The following is a 20,787-nucleotide window of genomic DNA, read 5'->3' as shown; positions in this document are numbered from 1 at the left end:
GTTGCTTGTCTGGGGCTGGGGTGCTCTCCTGGGGAGCTGGGGCTTGCACTCTCCGTCCCCCGGTGCCTCCCCACTCTCTGGCTATGGGGGCCCCGTGGTGGTCCTGCTGGCCCTGCCCTTTGTGGCGGATGTGATTGCCCGGCGGGTGGTTGTTTTTAATCTGCTGCCGCAGTGGGGGTCTTGGTGTGGGGAGGGCTGGGTACTCTCCCTCCTTTTTACATTCCATCACCCAGTTTAGAAGAACATGAAGACCCATTCAACACAGGTGCTATCTCACCTTTGCACAAATAGTTTGAGTGATTAAATGAAATATTTGACGTGTTGGTCCGAATGCATAAGTATGCGTGTGTGAACATCAGTTGTATAGTGAACATGTTGACATGTTTTGCATGTGGGCATTGTTGGAACCCACAGGCATGTTTGTGGCATTTAGGTGTGTGTGTGGACAGACCCCGCCCCCATTTAGATTTCTATCACTTATAAACCTGACTGTAATGATTGTCAACATCCAGCAACTTGTTGTCTTATGCTGCTTCACGGTTCTACCCTCCCCTCCTCTTTAATCCCACCCCCACCCCCCGGCTCTCTCTTCTTCCCTTCTTTTCTTTTCCATCCGGTCCAACAAAAGACTGTTACAGATTTGAGTTAGATGAATAAAGTTTAGCCTAAATTACAAAAGGGGTTTTTTAAATATACACCTAGTGTATCAAACATTTCATAACCCCTATTGTAACAGTAAAAATATATCCAACGCAAGAAGCTTTCAGATCTCATCTGTCTGCTCAGCTGTTGGACAGGACACGTAAAAAAAAAAGGATTGTTTTAATGGATCTTTCTTAGTCAAAGTTACAGCTGAAAATTCAGATGAGCATTTGGCAAAAGAAAAAAGATTCTTCTTCTCCATCAGTTAACATCAATGCTTTGTACTTATTATGTTTTTCTTTTGCAGAGGTCATGTAAAATTATTTGTTATCAATTATCTTTCTACCCCCCCCCCCCCCCCCCCCAAAAAAAAAAAAACCAACAACATTTTTTACCTTTATGGAAGTAATGGACACTAAAAAGCTTTGTCTGAGTTGTGTGGAGAGTCAGACGAATTCCTTTTTTTTTTCTAAATTGTTTTTATTGGATTTTAGTGATATGAAACAATGTATGCATCCACCCCCTCCTTTTAACACATTGAAACAAAAAACAAAAAAATGAACTCCACAAAATAAAAAAAACTCCAGACGAATGCATTTTTAACCGTTTTGATGCTAAACTTGATGAAAAACAAGAAGCTTAATTAAAAATATGAATTGCCTTTCCCTTGGATTATACTGTACTCAAAATTATCTTCCCAGTGAAATAAGTGCATTACCTAAACCATATACAGTACACGAGTTGCTTATCTATGTAGGGAGTTTCCACCAGTGAGGTTAGCTATTGACTTGAAGCTTCGGGTTTCCAGAGTTGTCGGCTTGCCCTTTGACCCCCTCCTAAAGCTCTAATACAAAGAGTACAGTGAGCTCACTAATTCTATCCATACATTGTTGAGAAGGCGGACTGGAGGCCAGACAGATAACACAACCTGAAAGCGCTCAAGTCGACTGTTTGAAGAGCGTCTCTCAAAAAAAGAATGTGGTTTAACATATGTTGCTTGTCCATCAAATCTGGTTTTCTATTTCCTTCACCGGTTCGTTAGTGATACACGGGTCTCAGGTTTTTTTCTTTCTTTGTTTGTGATGTCCAGATGCTGCAGGCATTCCTCATTCTTGTTTAGTAAGAAAAACCATGTGAACTCTAAACAATACAATGGGTCATGAAGGGCAGGTGTCGTGTCTCACATGACATGTTTAACAATTCCAGGTCTCCTTTAGTGAGGAGTTTGCAAACCAATATCAGGAACCCACCCCTGATTGTTAACACAACACTAAAATAGTAAACGGGGGTTTCTAATTCAAACAGCAGAATCATCAGGGGGGAAAACTGACTTCATCTACCGTGCACATACTCAAACTCTAAATAGCTCCCTTCATGGCACGCCTAGTTTGGTGACTGTCGATCCAAACCCAGGTTACGAATAACTTGCTCCGCAATCCAATGCTCGGAGCAGGCTCTGGGGTTAGAGGTGACGCACTTTGACAGATTCCCCAACACAGAGAGCGTTTCATTGGGCAAAGGGGCGTTCACCGCCAAGTGTCAAACGGCTGTGTCAAGTGGCTCTGTGCAGAAAGATAAAAAATAAACTATTTCCGGTTTGATTCGAAATTAAAGCTCACTCTTTTATTCTTTTACAAACAAATCCCACATTTTAAAGTCAGTTCGGGTCTATGATAAAAACTCGAGGTGAAGTATAATTTTTTTTCCATAAATAACTTGTATTTCAAAGGCTCACTGTGTCAATGTAACACTGAAGAAGTTTTATTTTGAAAATGCAAAGAAGAAATGAAGATCTTACTTCCGGAAGCTTGACCTAATTTCACAAACTGAACGCCCTGTCTTGACTTCGCCGCTGCTGTATTATATAACTTTAACTTACTCATGGCTTTAGCGAGCAAGAAGCGAACGCTGCGCCTCTGATCTGACGAGTAACGCGGATTAATCCCGGGAAGCTCTAGCAACTGACTCTTCGATTACTTTTTTTTTTTTTTAATTCTGCCGGTGACGCGCATGAAAAGTTGTTGACGGATCCGCGAGACGGCGCACAGACACAGCAGCGACATTGTTGCTCGAAATACCGCAGAGACCGTTTCCCAACCGTATGGAATGGAGAAGGGCACCGCTGCGCATTCTCTAATAATTCACAACCTAGCTTAAGTGTTTGAAGTGTCTTCGTATGAGGGAAATTGCGTCATTCCTCTCACTTTATTTGCCCTCCCGAAACTTGGGCTGACGGAAGATGACCTAACCCCCGGAGTGCATGTTTTTGTCACAACAGGTGAGGTAGGTTCTACTTTTTTCAGGTGGAGGGACTTATCTGTTTTTGCAGAATTTTACAAAACTGGTGGCTGTAGTAGGCCGACAACAAGCGACCTCTAGTCTATACAGTGCGACTTATCGTATGGTACAGTCTAAAAAATAAAATATCGCGCTACACGAGAACCGATCTTATATGAGTTTCCAGCTAGCAAGAAGATACGAACTTATCAGTGGTAAGTCGGTTCCCCTGGCTGTAGTTTTGGTGGGTGCGAAAGTGTAGTTTCACATGCTAGCCAACAGGCTGCACTAATTCTGTAGTAGTTTTGTAAGCAAACTAAAGGTGGCGGGGGATATTTTTATTTTATTTAAGCTCTTTTGAAACAACTCATTTAAAAAATAAAGCCGCTTAAACGTAACCAGCTTCTTTACCGCTACTCGCGGATTATTTAATTTGGTGAAACAAGAAAAATTAGTTCCGTTTAAAGTTCGCAACCCGTAAAATAAAGTCGCCTAATTTTTTTATTCACATAAAACATTTATTATGAGACTACTAAAGCGCCCCAGTGCTGTTGTAGGACTTTAGTGCGACTCGCCGCTCACAGAAATCGGCGCTATGAGCTGCTGACTAAATGAAACCGATCGGACTGATCACAGCTGAACCACTATGTTCACATCCGCGGTAACACGGCGGGGCTACTCTAACCGACACTAGAAGCCTGACTAAATAGTCTAGTTTTATGCTTTCTTATTTTTGATTTTGCTGTAAAGTTTTGATTTGTGAATTTGCATCGTCTCTCACACGGAGGCAGATTGTCCTTGCCTGCAGCAAATGCCCAGAGGCCTCAGAGTAGGTTAATCTCTTAGATGTCAAACTGTAAGAGGAGCAATCTTGCAAAGCAAGTTATGCCTGGACTTGTCTGTCAATTCTAGCTAGTTTAGCAAAAAAAAAAAAAAGAAGCCAAAAAGTCAATTAAATACCCCTAGGACAGTATTAATCTGTCTGATTGCTATATGGTCTCTCTTTTGTGCTTCTAACTGTTTCAGATTCAGATCATCCACCTGAGTGTGGATGTACAAGGGGTCTGTTGATCATGGCTGCTGTTTTTACTTCGTCCATTTTTTTCTTTCTTTTTTTCAACGGCAAGATGACTTGATTTGAAAAGTATAGCCTCAGTTAATGCAGAAAAGAGGATTGTACTGTTGAACTGTTCCATGACATTTTTCATGCAGCTGTTGCCACCTGTTGCTTTGTATAATCTGTTTTTTTAATGTACTTTACGGTTTATTCCTCTTAAGTGCTTTTTGTGTTGTACTTTGCTTGACTTTTTTTTCTTCTTTCTTTTTGTCTCTGCCTCCCCACTGACATTCTCAGAATGAAGAAATGGATCAAGGGGAACTGAAGCTCAATGGTAATCAAGGCGGCAGCCTTTCATATGGCGAGATAAGACCCGAAGCATGCAGAGATACTGGTGACTCATCTGATTTACTCTTCCAGTCCGCGATGCATCTGCCCGGTTCCAGTTCTGTGGCCCCAAATGGACAAGGTGGAACTAAAGGCCAGGGGGAGGTTGGGGGCTTTTTTGAACCTCCTGAGCATACTATTCCATGTGAGGGCTCTGAAGCACAGGGAGATAAATTGATCAGAATGCAGAAATCAGAACAGAATGTATTCAGCATGGGGGAAAACCTGACGCTGGTGAGCGAGAGTATCTCCGATCCCAAGCAGGCACCCACCTGTGTCATCAGCGCTTCGGACAGGTCTGTACTGGGCAACCTCCCTCTGCCTGACCTTTTTTCACAGCACATCAAGCAGGAGGGGATGTTTTATATGGATAAAGACTTTGGAGCTTACAGTGGACAGTGTGATTTGGATAGCAACAGTACTCCCCTGATCGATGATGCAGAGATCTGGCGAGACCTGGACCTTACAAGCTCGCTGGACGAAATCAATGCCTTGGAGTTGGATTCAGAGGTGGCACAATTGGATACCTTCCTGCAAGACAGCAAGTGTGCTAGCGTTGATTCTCCTAGTGGCTTGCTGAAGGAAACAAAGTCTCTCATGGGCAATGGAGCAAACTTTACCAGTGTAAACGGCACAGAGCAGCAGCAACACCCTCAAGTACACCAGCAGCCTCCTCTCCACCTGGCACAGCACCAGCAGCCTCAAACTCACCATCAGCAGCTTCAACCAATTCTCTCAAGTGTCGTCATCAAGGAGGAGAAGGATCCTGACTTCATCCACATTCGGACCCCTGGGGTGGTCAAGCAGGAGAAGCAGGACAGTTACTGCCAGTCACAGTGTCTCCAGAGTGGCATGAGCTCCCTCCACGGAGGTGAAGGGGGAGGCTCCTTGTCCTCACCTGTATGCATGGGTGCTGGATCTGGTTACCCCTACAGAGCCAGTCCACCCTCCACGGTCACCCTGCAGGATCAGAAGCCTTTTGGCATATACCCAAACCTACTGGGAGAGAGGTGGATTGAGGGAAAAGGCTACGGAGAGTCACCTGGAAAACCCAGCAGCAGTGATGGACTGGCCTCTGCCTCAGGCTTGCCAGGTTTCCCTGCCAGCTTTTCCAAGTAAGTGTTTAGATTGACTTCATTTGTCTCTTTGATTTGGTCCTTGTGGTAGATCTGACATTTGCTCTCAACCATGTCATGATTGAGATTGTAATTCTGGGTGTAGAAGGCATTTGCTGTGTTTAAGTGGAGACTGGAATGGCGTGCCAGATTTTCAGAGCGTGTACTGTAAGTCAGCGCTGCTCGAGACGACACTTGTTGGTCTGAGTAACATTTTCCACGTGTTTAGTTTGAGATGTTTTATTGCAGCGCTGTTCCCTGAAACATATCTGTGCTTGTTTGAATTCAAAGGAAGGCATCAAAATCTTTCTCCTGGACTCTCATTTCAACATGAATCTTTCTGCACAGTTCCATTTTCAGAAAGAAAATGTTTGTTTTTCTAAGTTTTTTTTTTTTTTTTTTTTTTTTTTGTAAGGGAAGCACCCCTCCCCATAGTAAAATTCAACTGTTGCTTATCTCTTCCAAAACATAGACAAAGCAGGACACACATTCCTTCAGTTTATCCACATTTTGTCACATTATAGGAATCCCACAGGTTTAATTGTAAAGCGAATGCATAAATTATTGTATAAAATTATTAGAAAAGATAGCACACCATATATGTCAGGAGGAATGTTTGCTTTGTTGAAAAGGAGTCCTGAAGATTTTCTTGACTGAAAAGAGTTTCCAGAGAACACCATACGTTTTCTCAACTGCATCTGAAGGGATGCTGAAGCCTGAAGGAAGCGTTTGCAATATTTAGTTTCTTGATTTTTTTCTTGTTTTTTGTTGAAGGATTGGGAAAATGTTCTTGAACACATTTACTCATCAATCACTGTTCAGTCCAAACTCCTCCCATGTGGTGTTTTTCCACGATTGTGCTGTACAGAAAAGAATTCTTCTTCTTAATGAAGATTTTGAAGTTGCGTAAACCTGTCTTCATACAGGACATGATTCATTGGAAAAGTCAAATTTGGTACATATTCTGAGAATGAAGAGTGTTGTTTAATGAAAGAGAAAAAACAGTCTCCTCCAAGAAAGATAAGTGTGTGTGCTGCCCTGTGTGAGGCATCTGTTGAGCAAGCTTTGTTTTAGCGTAGACCCACTCTCTGATAACTGGAGGAGCTCTGAAGTGGAACGGCGCAAGAGAGATTTATTTTTCAGTTTTTACAGCCGCCTTGCATGTGGTTTGAAAGGGCAGATTACAAGATGGTGTTTGATCAGTTCTGGCTAACGTTGCGACTCAGTTAAGTTCTTAAAATCCATGAGGTGTTCTGCTCAGCCTGCTCAATGACAAGTGATAGATTTACAAGGCCTTCAGCTACCGTTGGCTTCTTGCTGTCAGATTTATGCACTTCTGCTGACTATGTATTTTTTAATCTTCTCTATCTCTTTTTTTTTTTTGTAATTTTTATTTTTACATGTGCAAACCCCTCTGCTCTGCAGCCCTTTTGTAAACTCCAGCAAGATTTTCTTCTTCTAAAGACTGCCATTTTTTGTTTTATTTGACTTCCTGTTGGCAAGATCTTTGTTGCATCAGCAGGGTTTGTGATTTCTTGCAGGGGTTCTCAGATTATTATACGAAGACAAACCTTTGAAACGCTAAAAAGTTTAAATAAAATTCTTGCAGATGGGATCTTTCTTTTTTAGTATTATCAAGGAATATGAAGTACAGCTGGCTCCAGGAAGCCAAAATCCCATAGACTTCTATTAAGGAAATTACTCGGCTATCATTTTTTGTCAGAACGAACTATCTCGCTTTATTACGTTTTTCCTAATACAAATTTTTTTCCCCCCTTTTTTCTGTTGTTCAAGCTTTTCCATTTATAAACTGGCCAACGACAATGCCTCGATAAGAGTATGTTGTTTTGCTGCGAATGTTTGACCGGTTCTCTGGATTATGCAACAAGCTCACTTTTGATTGGCGTGAGTGGTCGCCGTAGAAATGTCGATCCAGGTTTGACTTGGACCAATCAGTGCTTACTGATGTTATCTGGCTCCAACATAGAGGTGTCTGTATCGCAAAACATTGGTGACTGAAGCTGGAAGCAAACCCGTTTTAAATGGGTGATGCCACACTCACTCAGTCCACTTCTCATATACAATCGATGTGACAAACACAGCTGAGCTGTGAATAAGAAAGAAAGAATATATATTACATTTCGGGTCAATAGGGGAAATACTAAGTCTGTAATAGAGATGTCACAAAAAGTTGCACATATGGATGAACTTCTTTATTTTAATCGTGAAGAAAAGTGTGTTTCTCTTCCAGCCAAGTACTGTTTTTAACTAAGCCTTGCCCTTTCGGTATTTTGGGAGGTTTCATCATAAATCAAAAAACATTCTGGATACATCACATTACTTGGCTGAACTTTCCTGTTGCATAATTAAAATGTAAATAGACTCACGAGTGCTTATGTCCACTGAAATATGAGGACGTTCATTTTTGGGTAAAAAAGCTCAAAAGTGCATCCTTTTTTGCTTGTTTGTTTTTTGTAAAGTAGGTGTTTAACTTCACATGTTGCTGCTTTATGCCCGCCTTTGGAGTCAAACTAAACCTCTTTACTAATAAGAGTGTGAATAGTGCAAAGTTCAGTCAGATTTCTCTGTTGCTGTGCTGCCTTTGTCTGTGTGTGTGCGCCATAATAGAACTGACAACTGCCCCTCTGTGTGTTTGCGTGTGTGTACACACACGTGTGTGCACCGACTGGCCACGTGTACAGATTTGCTGCAGTGTTCCACTGCCCCTTTTCCCTCGCACTGTCAGTCACATTTTTTCCACATCACCCTCTTGGAGTTCTCTGCATTTCACAGATTTATGCAAAAGTTGCACACACACACATGCCATACCCCCCCCCCCCCCACACACACACACACAACTTGTTAATGAAACTAACTATGACTTAGGGCTGGGCGATATGGCCTAAAAATAAAATCTCAGATTTTATTTTTTTAAATTAGATTTCCGATCCCTCCCCCCCCCACTTATGGAAAGCAGTAAGTACAAACGGCAGACAACTAAAAGCAAATTTTCCTTTTTTTTTAATCAAACGCAAGACAAATGTAACCCCCATTTCTGAGATGAGTAATAAATAAATGAACACACTCTTGGAATCAAAGTCCCAGCTGTGTTTTAAGTCACACTTTGTAGTCTAGACTAAAAGGAGACAAACATTCACCTTGAGAGTAGCACCATTTTCTAAAGGATTAGCAATACAGCTCATATCTGGGGTCTAAGGTTTTAATTAAATTAATAAACCCCGTCTTCCCCACGGTATATATTGGTACCATTGACTATATGCAAAGCGACCGCTTCGGTGATCTGACATCAGCGGTTCTGCTATCTGTACTGGAGAAGTCGCATTTTTTTTTTGTGTCCCACAAGATATAAACTAGAGCTGTGATGGTGTGGGATTTTTGATCACCGCGCTGATGAAGCAGCGGGAGTTGCGGTCAACACCGCCGAACACAAAATCTTCCGGCGGCCGCGTCGCAAATGAATATCGGTACAAGTAATAATTACAACGCACAAATAACAGTAACAACTAACTACTAACTATCTAACTAATGAACTAACTATGTAGGTGTTGTAGAATGACTGCATGTGTGTGTGTGTGTGTCAGCACACTGCTTGTGTAAGAGGAATGAGCGCGCGACAATGAGTGAGAGCGTGCACATGTGTTGGGGTTTTCATGTTTTGTGTTACGGAGTGAAGGAGAACAGTAATAAAAGGTTTCCCCAGGTGTTGGAATAGGTTTGTGGTGCTGCTGCCTTTGACTGTGGTGGGCTTTAGGCAAATGTAGCAGCGTGGGGGGGTCTCTTCCTCCACGTCTGTGGCAGTAAACCCATACCAGTTCCAAACAACAGATGATTTTATTCCTTTCTTGGGAACAAACTTCCCATTCTCACCAATAGCCGTTGTTGTCGCTTGCTGTTTCGCAGTGCTATGATGTTGTTGTTTGTTTATTGTCATACCGCCATGTGAAACTAACGCTACGGAAGCTCTGGGGAGCCAAAAATGCGCTATTACACAAAAACTTGATTTAGTCATTTTTGAAATCGCCCGTAACAAAAAATTGGAATTAAGTCATTCAATCGATTTTTCGCCCAGGCCTACTATGACTTTAAAAATGTTTTTGCTGTTCTGTAGGTTTTAGCAGTGCAAGTTGTGCTGCAGAAGATGACCAGCAGAAGCAGACCAGAAGTTATTCAGCCTTAGTGCTGTGGTCATACTGTTTGAATCATTTCTTCGTCCTAACCGCAGTGGGATTTCTGTCTTGTATGTGTTGGAATAAACTACAGTAGAATTTTAATACACATTCACAACCATGTTTTCCTAGACAATGGAGACAGTGTTTACAAGCAGAATTACTGCATTTAAGTACCTGCTTAATGGTCTGTGTTTATTTGTTATTATGTGTGGGTTGGCTTTTAGTTGAGGGCTTGAATATTTTGGCTTTAACATTTTTTGTTGTTCGACTTAAAGCTTATTGGAACCACTGAAAAAAAATAATAAAACACTATAAAGAAATAAAAATAATGTTCCTGAATGTCAGTTAACTCCTATTTATGTACATTTTCTTATTGTATTTGTTTAAAGATCCTTTAAGTACTACCAGAGGTCGGAGCCTTTTTCCTCATCATTTTTTTTGTGAGCAAGGGTTTTTCTTTCTTGACTGTGTCTTTTCTTCGTCTGCCTTGGCTCTTCTCCTTCTGTGGGGCCTATTATGCTCATTCTTTGAAGTTGGCTTTAGTTAGGGTCACAGAAGTTCAGAGATCCAAAGGGGGTTGAGGCTTCTCAGCACCCAAGCTGTTTCTTTTTTAAGGCTGTTGTGGTGTCACTCATCTTGTTTACACTGATGTTAGGACTGCCCATATGAAAGCCTGTTTAATCAGCCACATGGGGAATAGAATAGATTGCAGACAATTGGTTTTGTACATTTAAGAAACAACTTGATGTCAACAAACAAACAAAAGGATTCTCAATTATAATTTTATACAATAATCATATTGAGCAGTATTGTTTTACTTTGGGCATTAAACACATTACTGCCTAGTTTTGTTGACCAGCTCTAATGTGTACTTTGTGTGTACTAATGTGTACTTTGCAGATAAGGACCTTAGAAATTAGACTAGTTTTCTAGTAAAGAAATGCAACATACATTGTGCATGACTGTGCACACAGACACACACACCCTGGATCTGAATGATAACATTAAGAATATGGAATGTAGTATCATAGCAAACATTACCAAACCCATAAGCAGTGAGAGCACACAGCCAGCTGTTGTCTTTATATTTTCCTATTGCCAGCAAAAAAAGAAAATGTGTAAAGCAATTACAAGTCATGAAAAAAATATCTATAAACTGACCCAAAAAATAAAAATGCTTTTTGTTATACATAATGCAAAGTAGTGCGTAAGTCCATTTGACAGCAAACATATTGACCTCTGATCTGAATTTGGTGGACATGTCAGGTCAGACTGTTCGTTTTTTTTTTATTAGATGCTTTGGTTTTGCTGTGGATTTTCAGCTACAGTACTTCAGATTTAAAGTTGGAAGAATTACCGATGTTTATTTGTGCAAAAATCTGATCATATGATTCATTCTTTTTTTTTTTAACCTTCTTTTTTGTTGACCTCTACTGAATGACCTGGAACACTTTGATTTTCAGTGACACAAAAATAATGCCTGTTTTAGTTTCAGCAAAAAGTAATTTACTTTCTTTATTTTCATGTGAAAACTGAAGTGATGCAAAATGTGGTAAACTTAGTAATCCATCCGAAATGACAGAACAGCTCAAAGTTTTTGTAAGCACGCGTGTTTTGACTTCCCCTTTCATCATTTCGATGCTTTGCTTTCTTTAGTGGCATAAGTGAACTTGGGACAACTGTATGTGTGGTAATAACGATGGCAAGTGTTTGTAACCTCTAAGCCTCCAGGGCTTCTGTTGCCGCGTTCACATGATGGATTCATTTTCTAAACTGTTACCTGATAACGTCCTGGAAAGAGCATAAAATTAGCAATGGTTGGACTTATTCACTGTACCTAATAAACAGAGGATTAAGCCTGTTATGTTTGGCAACATTTCAGTCAGAAAGCAGGAAGTGTTGGATCTGAAGGCTGTGGTAGCTTGCTCAATCTGCGGATTCTACCCTTTTTCACTATTTTGTATCGATAATTGTATTAATTAAAGAAGAGAAACTCATGGCAGGTTGGTTTGCAATCATAGGGGCATAGGCAACGGACATGATGCATGTTTTTTAGGCCATGTAACATTGCATCACAGCTGCTTTTTTAAGCAAGAAGGAAACTGGCACCACAAAATGCTGTTTTGTGGTGCAAGCTAGTGACGATGTCAAGAAAAAAAAAAAAAAAAAGTATGTTATAGAACTGTTATTGAGGTAGGTCTCCTTTTAAATTACTGTATGGAAAATGATGACAACAACAACAAAATAATATAAATTAGATTATAATAATATTTGTGAAACCGCATTATAGGAAATCTACTTTAAAGTTTATTCCCATAGAAAGTTGTTGGGTGGGGATGTGAAAGTAATGACATATTTTGATGGAAAACATGCAAATATATCCCCGTCCTTGTTAGCATGCACAAATTCTTAGTCTCACAGCAGTGGGTGTTGACTTGCATGAGGCTCAAAAGTCTACCAGGCTCTTTGAAGTGAGAAGTAATCAAGTCATGGTGCTAAACTGGTTTTTAATTGCAGCGTTTTGTGCTTTAAGCTAAAGAGGCACATTCTTGAGTAATGTCTAGTTTGATTAATGATGCTTTTAGAATCCAACATTTTTACTGATTACTCACTACTAAGTCTTCTGTATGCCTTGCCTTCATTTCAAAACGAAGCACAAAAACATACATTTGGACGTTTGAGATTTTGTCAGTGGTGTTGAGGAATAAAACCTATTCAATTTAGTTGTTGTGTATCCCTGCAGGTCCATAAATTCTCCAGCATGTCTGGATTTGTATGGAAGTTGAGTGGAGTTGTTTCCTTCTTACTAATGATATTCTGTCTAAGGAAAAAAAAAAAACTCTAAGCAGTCCACTTTCACTCTAATCCATGTCTGACTCTTCCACATGATGTCTTTGACTGACATTTGCTCTGTTTGCATTGTATGCTGAAATGTAGGTCCTGACTTGCCAACAGTTTAGGCTTTATGAGCACTTGCCCAGCTGATTTACAAAAAAAAATTAAAGCTGTTATTCTTCTATAAATGCTTTCCCTGTTTTTCCCCCTGATTAAATATAAAAGAATGTGGTTGTGTCATGGTTTATCTAGATTTTAAGATCCTTACTTACCATCTGTCACTTTTTCCATGAAGTTATATAATTTGTAGAGGGTTTTTATTATACTTGTTTTATTTTTTATTTTTTTATAGATCAAGTGGGAACATGCTTTGATTAAGCTCAGGTTATGTGCTTTGCAGTCCAGTAAAACCTCAGTATATAATTTAGTGGATTTTATGTTCCATAAACCTGTTTACCAACTTTAATCAAGCAGATATAAATGTAGACAGGACCCAGATTAGGTCTTTTTCAGATCCTCTAAAGGTAATGTTAGGATCTGAGTTTCTCACATACTGAAATAGATATACAGTATAAAACTTTGCTTTTCTCAGATTCCTTTAGTGCTGCTAACACCTTGTAAATCATGCAAATATGGCAACAAGATACTGTTATATAGAACTACCACATTGCTGTGATAATTTACAACTATTCATTATCTTCAATTCTAGTGTTTTTCATTTGTTTTTAATTTGCATTAAGGAGGAGGTCAGGAGAATATGAAAAAATATATACACAAGTACAGTTGCATGGTCAAAAAATGTACGCCTTTTTTTAGCGGTTTGAAAAGAGTGGATTATTATCATTATTTTTTCAAGATGTGAAAAAAAAGCAACAAAACCACAGTTTACGCCATATACATTTTTGGTTGTTTTTAAATAAATTCTGTTTCAAAAGTTTGATTTGGCTTATTTTTGTCAGATGACATTAATGACTCTTTAAGTTAAGTAGACTGTTAAACTGTCCATCAAATAAGAAGTAAAACCAAACAAAATGTTGATCAAATGTAAGCCTGCATTTTGAGCCCGATGTACAACTAGCTATATAATCGGTTTTACTGCAAGACATAGGCTGAGTCTGCTTCCTTTAGCCAGTAAATGATTTACTAAAGCAAGGTTATAGTAAATGTAAGGACAAACATTCACCCCCTGAAGCTGAATCAGACAACTCTTGGGTAATTGTGTAAATTCCTGCTTTGAGGAGAAATTGGAATAAATATTGTATACTGGTATCAAAATGATGCTAGCATTTACTTCCAATTTGCCACTTATTAACTGCCAATCCTCTTTCAAATTAAGCTTCTGAAACCTTTCATACGCCAATGATAGTATATGCTGCTTATTGGCATTGGCTGAAGCCCAAAGGCCATATTATTTGGGTGGTTATTAGGGCTGCAGCTATCGATTCTTTTTGTAATCGATTAATCTAGCACTTAATCGATCGATTAATCGAGTAATCGGATAAAACTGTGTGTGTTTTTGAACAACCAAAACAAATCTTGCATAACAAAATGATGTGGTTGTAAAATGAACAAGCATTTGATTTTAAAGATCCGCTCTGATGCAAATGTTACTTTGGTGTTTTTTAGGATGGTCTTGAATAAGTGGCGGAGCTAGAACATTTTGTATGGGGGGGGCAGAAGACTTTGAAAGGGTGGCACAACACCAAAGTGGAAGGCCATTAAAAATAAAAGAATCAGAAAACATATTTGATCATTATCATTGTTTATATTTCGTGTAAAAATAATGCTTTTGTTATTTTTGCAATGCTTAAAGAAGCCTCGCGGTCCGCCGAAAGGCCTGTCCCAGCCCCCGCCCCTCGCTCGCTGCAGAGTTTTGCCTCGAGGAATTTTTGTAATCGAGTAACTCGAGTAACTCGAGGAATCGTTTCAGCCCTAGTGGTTATCTATGTAAGTGAGCAGAATTTTAAATGTCTGAATGGTGGCCAATTTGGTCAGTGGTGATTGTTGGTGTTTCACATTTGTGATACAACATAGAGGAGTGGTTGGATGTCATTGTATTTTCTTTTTAAGTATTTTTGCCAGATTAAATCAGTTTTTAAGCAGAGACCCAACAAAAGAGAAGGTTCACACACAAAAATACCATTAGAGTGCTTATTTTGGTGTACTTTGATAAATTAATATAATAGTTGCACAAACATTTTGTTTTCCTCTAAAACCTTTGACAGCCCTTCATTAATTAGATGGATCCGTACTCTCCTGGCTAGTTGAATTCACTTACTTGTCTGCAAATAATGGCTGGTCTGTCAACCACCGTTCAGTCATCTTTTAAATAGAAGGCCCAGCATGTCTGGGTCTCCTCTATTTATAGTTAATCTAATGCTAAGGCCAATCTACTATTTTTAAGGGGGTGTGAGCAGGGTCCGAAATTAACACTCTCCACTCGCCAGTTGCGAGCAATTTATCCTCTTTGTCGAGTAAAAGATGTTTTTACTCGCCATGTGGCGAGTAAATCTTTCCATCAAATTAGTCATGTTTATTAGCTCTCCTTTTGGTAAATTTCCCTTTTTCTTTATTGCTCCTCCTCTACGGTTTACGGGGCAAACAAGCGCATGCGAGCTAAACACCCCTTCTGCCTCCCTCTGTTCTAGCAGCCGGACATGTGGCTGGAGGATAAACCTGCTGGACTTGGCACCAACCAAAAAGTTTAGTAAAAAATGTTGATTTGGAGATAACGGAGTTGTTGGAAAATGGATACACTCTGACACTGATGCAATGATGCTTGTGGGGGGATGCAGAGGGGTTTTAAAGAGAAAAAGAGAATCAACTCATTTGTGGTAGAAAATAAAAAAAATAAATCAATGCGTGGAAACCTCCGAAAGTAGAAAACAAAGACTTTATTTAGAAATATAAAGAAGTTACTTTCAAAGGTTTCTTCTAGGGCTGCACGATATGAGGAAAACTCGCAAAATATCGCGATATGCGATATTGGTAATTAATATTGCGATAACGATATAAATTGCGGTATATAAACAAATAGCCAAAAAAACAAAAACATCATTTCCATTTCACTGCAACAGTTTAAACATTATACTTCAAATGACCCTTGTTGACGTAGGAGTCAAACATCTAACATAAAAGGGCTCATCTGATTGATCAACAACGTAAACGGGTCCTTCTGATTGGTTAAATGCATAAAGGGATTTATTTCATTTGTTCAATATTTCAAGCTGCCATGAGTTTGTTTTAGCACATTTAAGGTAATCATTTATTGCGATTTTTGCCGTCTTTTGCGGTATACATATTGCACAGCTTGATTTTGCGATAACGATAAATTTGCGGTATATTGTGCAGGCCTAGTTTCTTCCAAAAAAAAGAAAGAAACAAAGTTGTTTTTCTCTGATGTTTTAATGATGTCATGACTTCCTCTCTATTTGCATTTAACATATTGTTGTCGCTTTAAAGTAAGTCTTTATGGTGTAAAATAGGGTAATAATTTCACCAGTTAAAAATATCTTTGGCCGGTAGATTTTTATTTTTTTCAATTTAATCTACTGGCCAACTTTGTTGGTGACACAAAAATTAAATTTCGGCTCCTGTAAAACATTTTACTTATAAAAAAAAACTAACTTCAGTGGTGGAGGCATACAAGTCTTTTTATTTTCCTTGATTTATAATACATGGATATGGAGCTGCTGTTAAAAGTTTATATTAAAACTTAAATGAGCAAGAAAAAGGTTATATGCAGGTTAGGGCTTAGCTAATGGTGCATTTTTGGGACAATTTGACACCATACATACAGTGGAGCAAAAAATTATTTAATTGTAAAAGTTCTCCCACTTAAAAAGATGAGAGAGACCTGTATTTTTTATCATGGGTATTCCTCAACTATGGGAGACAAAAAAATAAAAAATCCAGAAAATCACATTGTATGACCTTGAAAGAATTTATTTAAATACGTATTTCCCACCGTAATTTACAAAGAAATTCTTTCAAAATCAGACTGATTTTCTGGATCCCCCCATTTTATCTCTCAGTTGAGGAATACCTATGATGAAAAAAAATATGTGTAATTATTCTGAGTTTGAGTGTTGAGAACAAAATGTTCTACAAGGCCTTAGCAGGTGAAATCCAAGGTTTGTCTCTTCAGACATCTGCTTGATACAGTTGAATCTGCGCTGACCTTTCACATCTTTTCACCACCTTGTATCACATAGTTGGTTTTTAAAATGCTTGTGTGATTGATAAGGAATCCATTATTTGTAGACATTTTATATTGCAACTTTAAAACAAAAACAGGGTTAATCGCTTTCCTTCCCCCAACTTCGTTTCCCTCGGTGCTAATTGTTGCCCCACATGTTTTCCCAGGATTTTCCCCCATTGAAAGGCTCTACAAAGGCACAGCAAGCCTTTCAGGCTAAGGTTTAGAGTTGTGATATGACTTGAGTGAGGGGAGGGCCCTGTCTGTGGTGTTGTTTTAGGCCATGACCGACCTGGAGGAGGAAGATGGGAGAGTTGCTATCACTGCTGTTCCACATTAGCACCTATTTAGTCACTCTTTTCATAACTTCAAATGGTCTTCCTTTTTGTTTCTCTTCAATTTTTAAAGTTTTCCATTTTGTTGAACACCTTATGAAAGCTGCCTACATGTTTTTCTTCTTCTTTTGCCTGCATTTTCAGTTTTGTTGACTTGACAGTTGTCACAACACAGCCAATTGTCATCAGACAAATAGTTTTTGGTCTGAGTTTACATTTGGTTTGTTTTTTAGAAGTAGCTGTAGCTTTAAAGGAGTTTTGAGAGAAAAAGAGCCGCACATACCCCGTTTCAAACATGTTAAACAGGTTCAGTTCTTGCCTGCAGTGAATTAAGTTTTTGACATTTACTGCAATTGCAACTTTTTACACACTCTCTCCTTACTGATTTGGATCTTTATTTTATGTGCTAAGTGATCTGTTCCAGAGAGTTTTGCACCCTCACGGAATTGTACTGAAGCAACTGCTCTTTGCTAGGATGTTGATCTGTTTGTTTTATGTTAAAATAGTTTTTTTTCCTTCAGTTGTATTTACACCAAAGCAACAGGTTTATGCTTCCACAGAAATAATGCTGTTGCTTTACGGGTGGGCAATGTTTTTGGATGATTCTAGCTAAGTTTCGTTTTTTTTTTATGTGAATGTCAATGAAGATATAGGATAAGACATGCACAACATAATTGTTGAAAATAGTTACAAATTTTGAACAGTTTCCAAACAAATGTACATCAAGTTATAACGCTTTTGAAATTGGTTTATCATTGTAGATATTTTGCTGTTTGTTACCAGTGTCATTTTGAAAATAAGAGAAATGATTGTATATACATTTAGCTGTTTTTGTGTTTTAGTTGTTAAGTTTTTTGATTTGGTGATTGGATAAATTATGATGAAAAAGAGTTTCACAGCATGGATGTAGAAAATTTAAACTGGCATCAGAAGCCAGTCATGGGATTCAAACGGGAAATCCCATCTCCTGGTCATGTTCAATGCGTTACTGTATCTGCCGCTGACAGACAAAAAGTTCTGTCATTTTTGTGGAAAGTATTTGGCTTGGGCAAGCCACCCTTGGGCACAAAAAAAACCAGCCTTTGGCGGTAATCTCGAATGCTTTGTTTCTATAAAAACAAAGTTAAACTCTTAAGAGGTGTAACAAGAATGGTTGGTTTAAATGAATCATCTAAAAGCTTAGGCTTGTGTGTCGCCAAATCCACCACAGTTTGGGACTTGTGCATTTTGTCTTGATATATTATGTAAAAAGAAGCCCTGGAAAATCTAAAAGTGTATGTTTTACTGTTTTTATACATTTCGCCTTCCAGTTTATTTCTGGTCTCACACACAAAACCTTTCCTTGTTCCTACTGTAGCCAGAAAAGTTCAGGCGAGGCTGAAAAAGAAGGAGCTCCACTGTAAATGGGCCTCATATTCAGAAAGGCCAAAGTCTGTCTATGACTTCAACATTTGCTTCCTTTTTTTTATCATTCTCTCCTCCTCTCCTCTGCATAGTTAGATCACTTTCTATGCTTCTTTTTTATCATTTCATTTGCACCAAGTGTTTACTTTCTTTAAAAAGACAGGGGTTAGTTTTATTAGACCTTGTTTTTGTGTTTCATCAGACCATGAAAGTTATGGTTTCATAATGGGTTTTTTTTACTCTGTTTGTCAACCCTTTCAAAATGTGTCGTTGTTCCAAAGCTGCTAAGTGCTCTTTTCTAGAATTTTCCAAAGCATTCCTGTCTGCTGCCTATAGATTCTACATTCCTTAAAATGTTGGGGTAAAAGGAAATGTTACCAGTTGAAACAAACAGAAATGTCAATGGGAAAAAATACTGTTAGTCCTCTCCTGTAGCAAAATATTGAGTGGTTTTTCTTCAAAAACTACCAGACAGCTTGTGGGTAGTTGGTACATAGCAAGCTGTCATATTGATAGATTTGCATCCGTCTTCTGGAGAATATCCATTGCTTTGCGGAAAAAAACATTTTTCCTGTCAAAGTTGTACTTATATTATTTTTTTATTTCTGAGGCTTTGGATTTAAAACCAGCCAATGCAAACTAACATTTATTAATAATGAAGATGTCAGTGAAAACATAAAGGTAATCTTCATATGTCTTTTATATATATATTTTTTTACAATTCATGGCTGCAGTTTTACCTGTCCTTCATTTGTTGTAATTATTTATTTTAGTATGTATTGGCTTGTCCAGGCCCTTGGAGGGTTGTAGAGAATAGCTGCTGCATTTTAAGGAGAGTCTGGGTGTGTTTTCCACCTGCCTTGAGTCTAGTGCGGCCACATCAAGGGACGTTATGAAAATGGAATGGACCATTGTCTTGCTCCTGGTAGCTATAGTTTGAAGTATTCGTAAGGATAATATTAGTTGCAAAAAGTTATGATGTATGGGTAATGCTGTTGGTGTCTTTGCGCCACACTAGTCGTTAGTGAGGTGCACGCTTTAGCACGTACTTAAACAGCTCCTTGTAGGTTTTGAGGGGGTTGAAAATATCCTTACCACGTGCCTGAATCCCATCTTACTCCTACATGTTTAAGTGTTTGCTATGATCAGTTGCTCGGGGTATGCCCATAGAAAAATGTATATAAATATTTTCTTTCTATGATCAAATGGAGCGGTCTACGATCTTAAAATTCCATGTGGGCCGCTAACGTGTCCCTTACAGGTTTGCACGAATCCACCTGCAAGGACAGTTGTGACTACGGCATAAGTTTCAGGATCTTTATTCAGACACCATTAGGGTTTGCATTTAATCTGTAGCACTTCAGAAAACACTACATGTTTCATTTTTGGCTGAAGCTCAATGTGATCTGTTTGTTTTATAACTTTTACATCCTATATGGAAGCCGATATTTGGACATCTTTAATAACATTTAAATCAAAACATTAAATTCTGCCCAAACAAGATGGGTTGCTGGTTTATACCAAGAGTTTCGTGCAAGGGTATCATGTGGATGTTGGAAAAATGAACAGTTATGGCAGTAAATGCAAAATATTGGCTGGTTACCATTCAGTTGGCATCACGTTTCTGTAGATTTGGAGAAGCACATGTTTGAATGTTATGAATCCACTGTGCAGCCTAACTTGCTGATTACAGTTAAGTTTGGATTTTCCTATTGAGGCAATCTAAAGCTGCTAGATAATGCAGAGCAGAAAACTAATGCAAAAAAAAAAAGTTTTTGCAAAACAAAAAACCTTTACTGTATAGTAAATCTGACTATCGATTTTCATGTGTCACTATTAAAAAACACTATCGTTAAACAGTTCAGAAATGTTCAAATGTAACATAATAATGGATTGGATTTATCTGCGCTTTTCCAGACGCACAAAGTGCTTACAATGTGTCCATTACTCTTTTACTCCTCATTCATACTTGGTCATAGTAAGCCACTGATATAGCCTCAATTGCCCTGGGGCAGACTGACCGTATGCGCCTACGGGCCCTCTAACCATCACTGGGGCATTCATACACATTCACACACCAGTGGAGGGTGAAGTGTCTTGCCCACGGCGACAAAAGGGAATTGAACTGTCGACACTTCGATCACTGGCCGACCCGCTCAACAGCCTGATCCACTGCCGCCCCATGATGTAAAGATTTGAACAGAATGTGAATTTATCCCCTTTTCTTTGCTTAATGTTCTTTCTCCCGTCCTTTTTTCTCCTCTTTATTCGGAATCTGCCTTCAAATATTAATTACTGCCAACATTCTCAGTATTTTCGTCTCTCTTCTCAGCATTTGTGCTATCTC

At 38.9% G+C, this 20,787-nt stretch overlaps 1 protein-coding gene across 6 annotated transcripts in view; it reads left to right on the top strand.

The window, feature by feature from the left end:
- The first annotated feature begins 2,458 nt into the window (after positions 1 to 2,458).
- nr3c1 (nuclear receptor subfamily 3 group C member 1) overlaps positions 2,459 to 20,787 on the top strand; it is a 53,593-nt gene continuing 35,264 nt past the window's right edge. For 2 of the 6 annotated variants that reach the window (XM_023962106.1, XM_023962104.1), the window contains exons 1-2: positions 2,460 to 2,920; positions 4,274 to 5,478. In XM_023962106.1, the coding sequence (XP_023817874.1) occupies positions 2,903 to 2,920; positions 4,274 to 5,478 (1,223 nt within the window). In that variant the 5' untranslated portion in view covers positions 2,460 to 2,902. 6 annotated transcript variants of the gene reach the window in all.

This window comes from Oryzias latipes, chromosome 14, assembly GCF_002234675.1.
Source record: "Oryzias latipes chromosome 14, ASM223467v1".
Classification (NCBI taxonomy): Eukaryota; Metazoa; Chordata; class Actinopteri; order Beloniformes; family Adrianichthyidae; genus Oryzias; species Oryzias latipes.
This window is presented reverse-complemented; position numbering and strand designations above follow the sequence as displayed.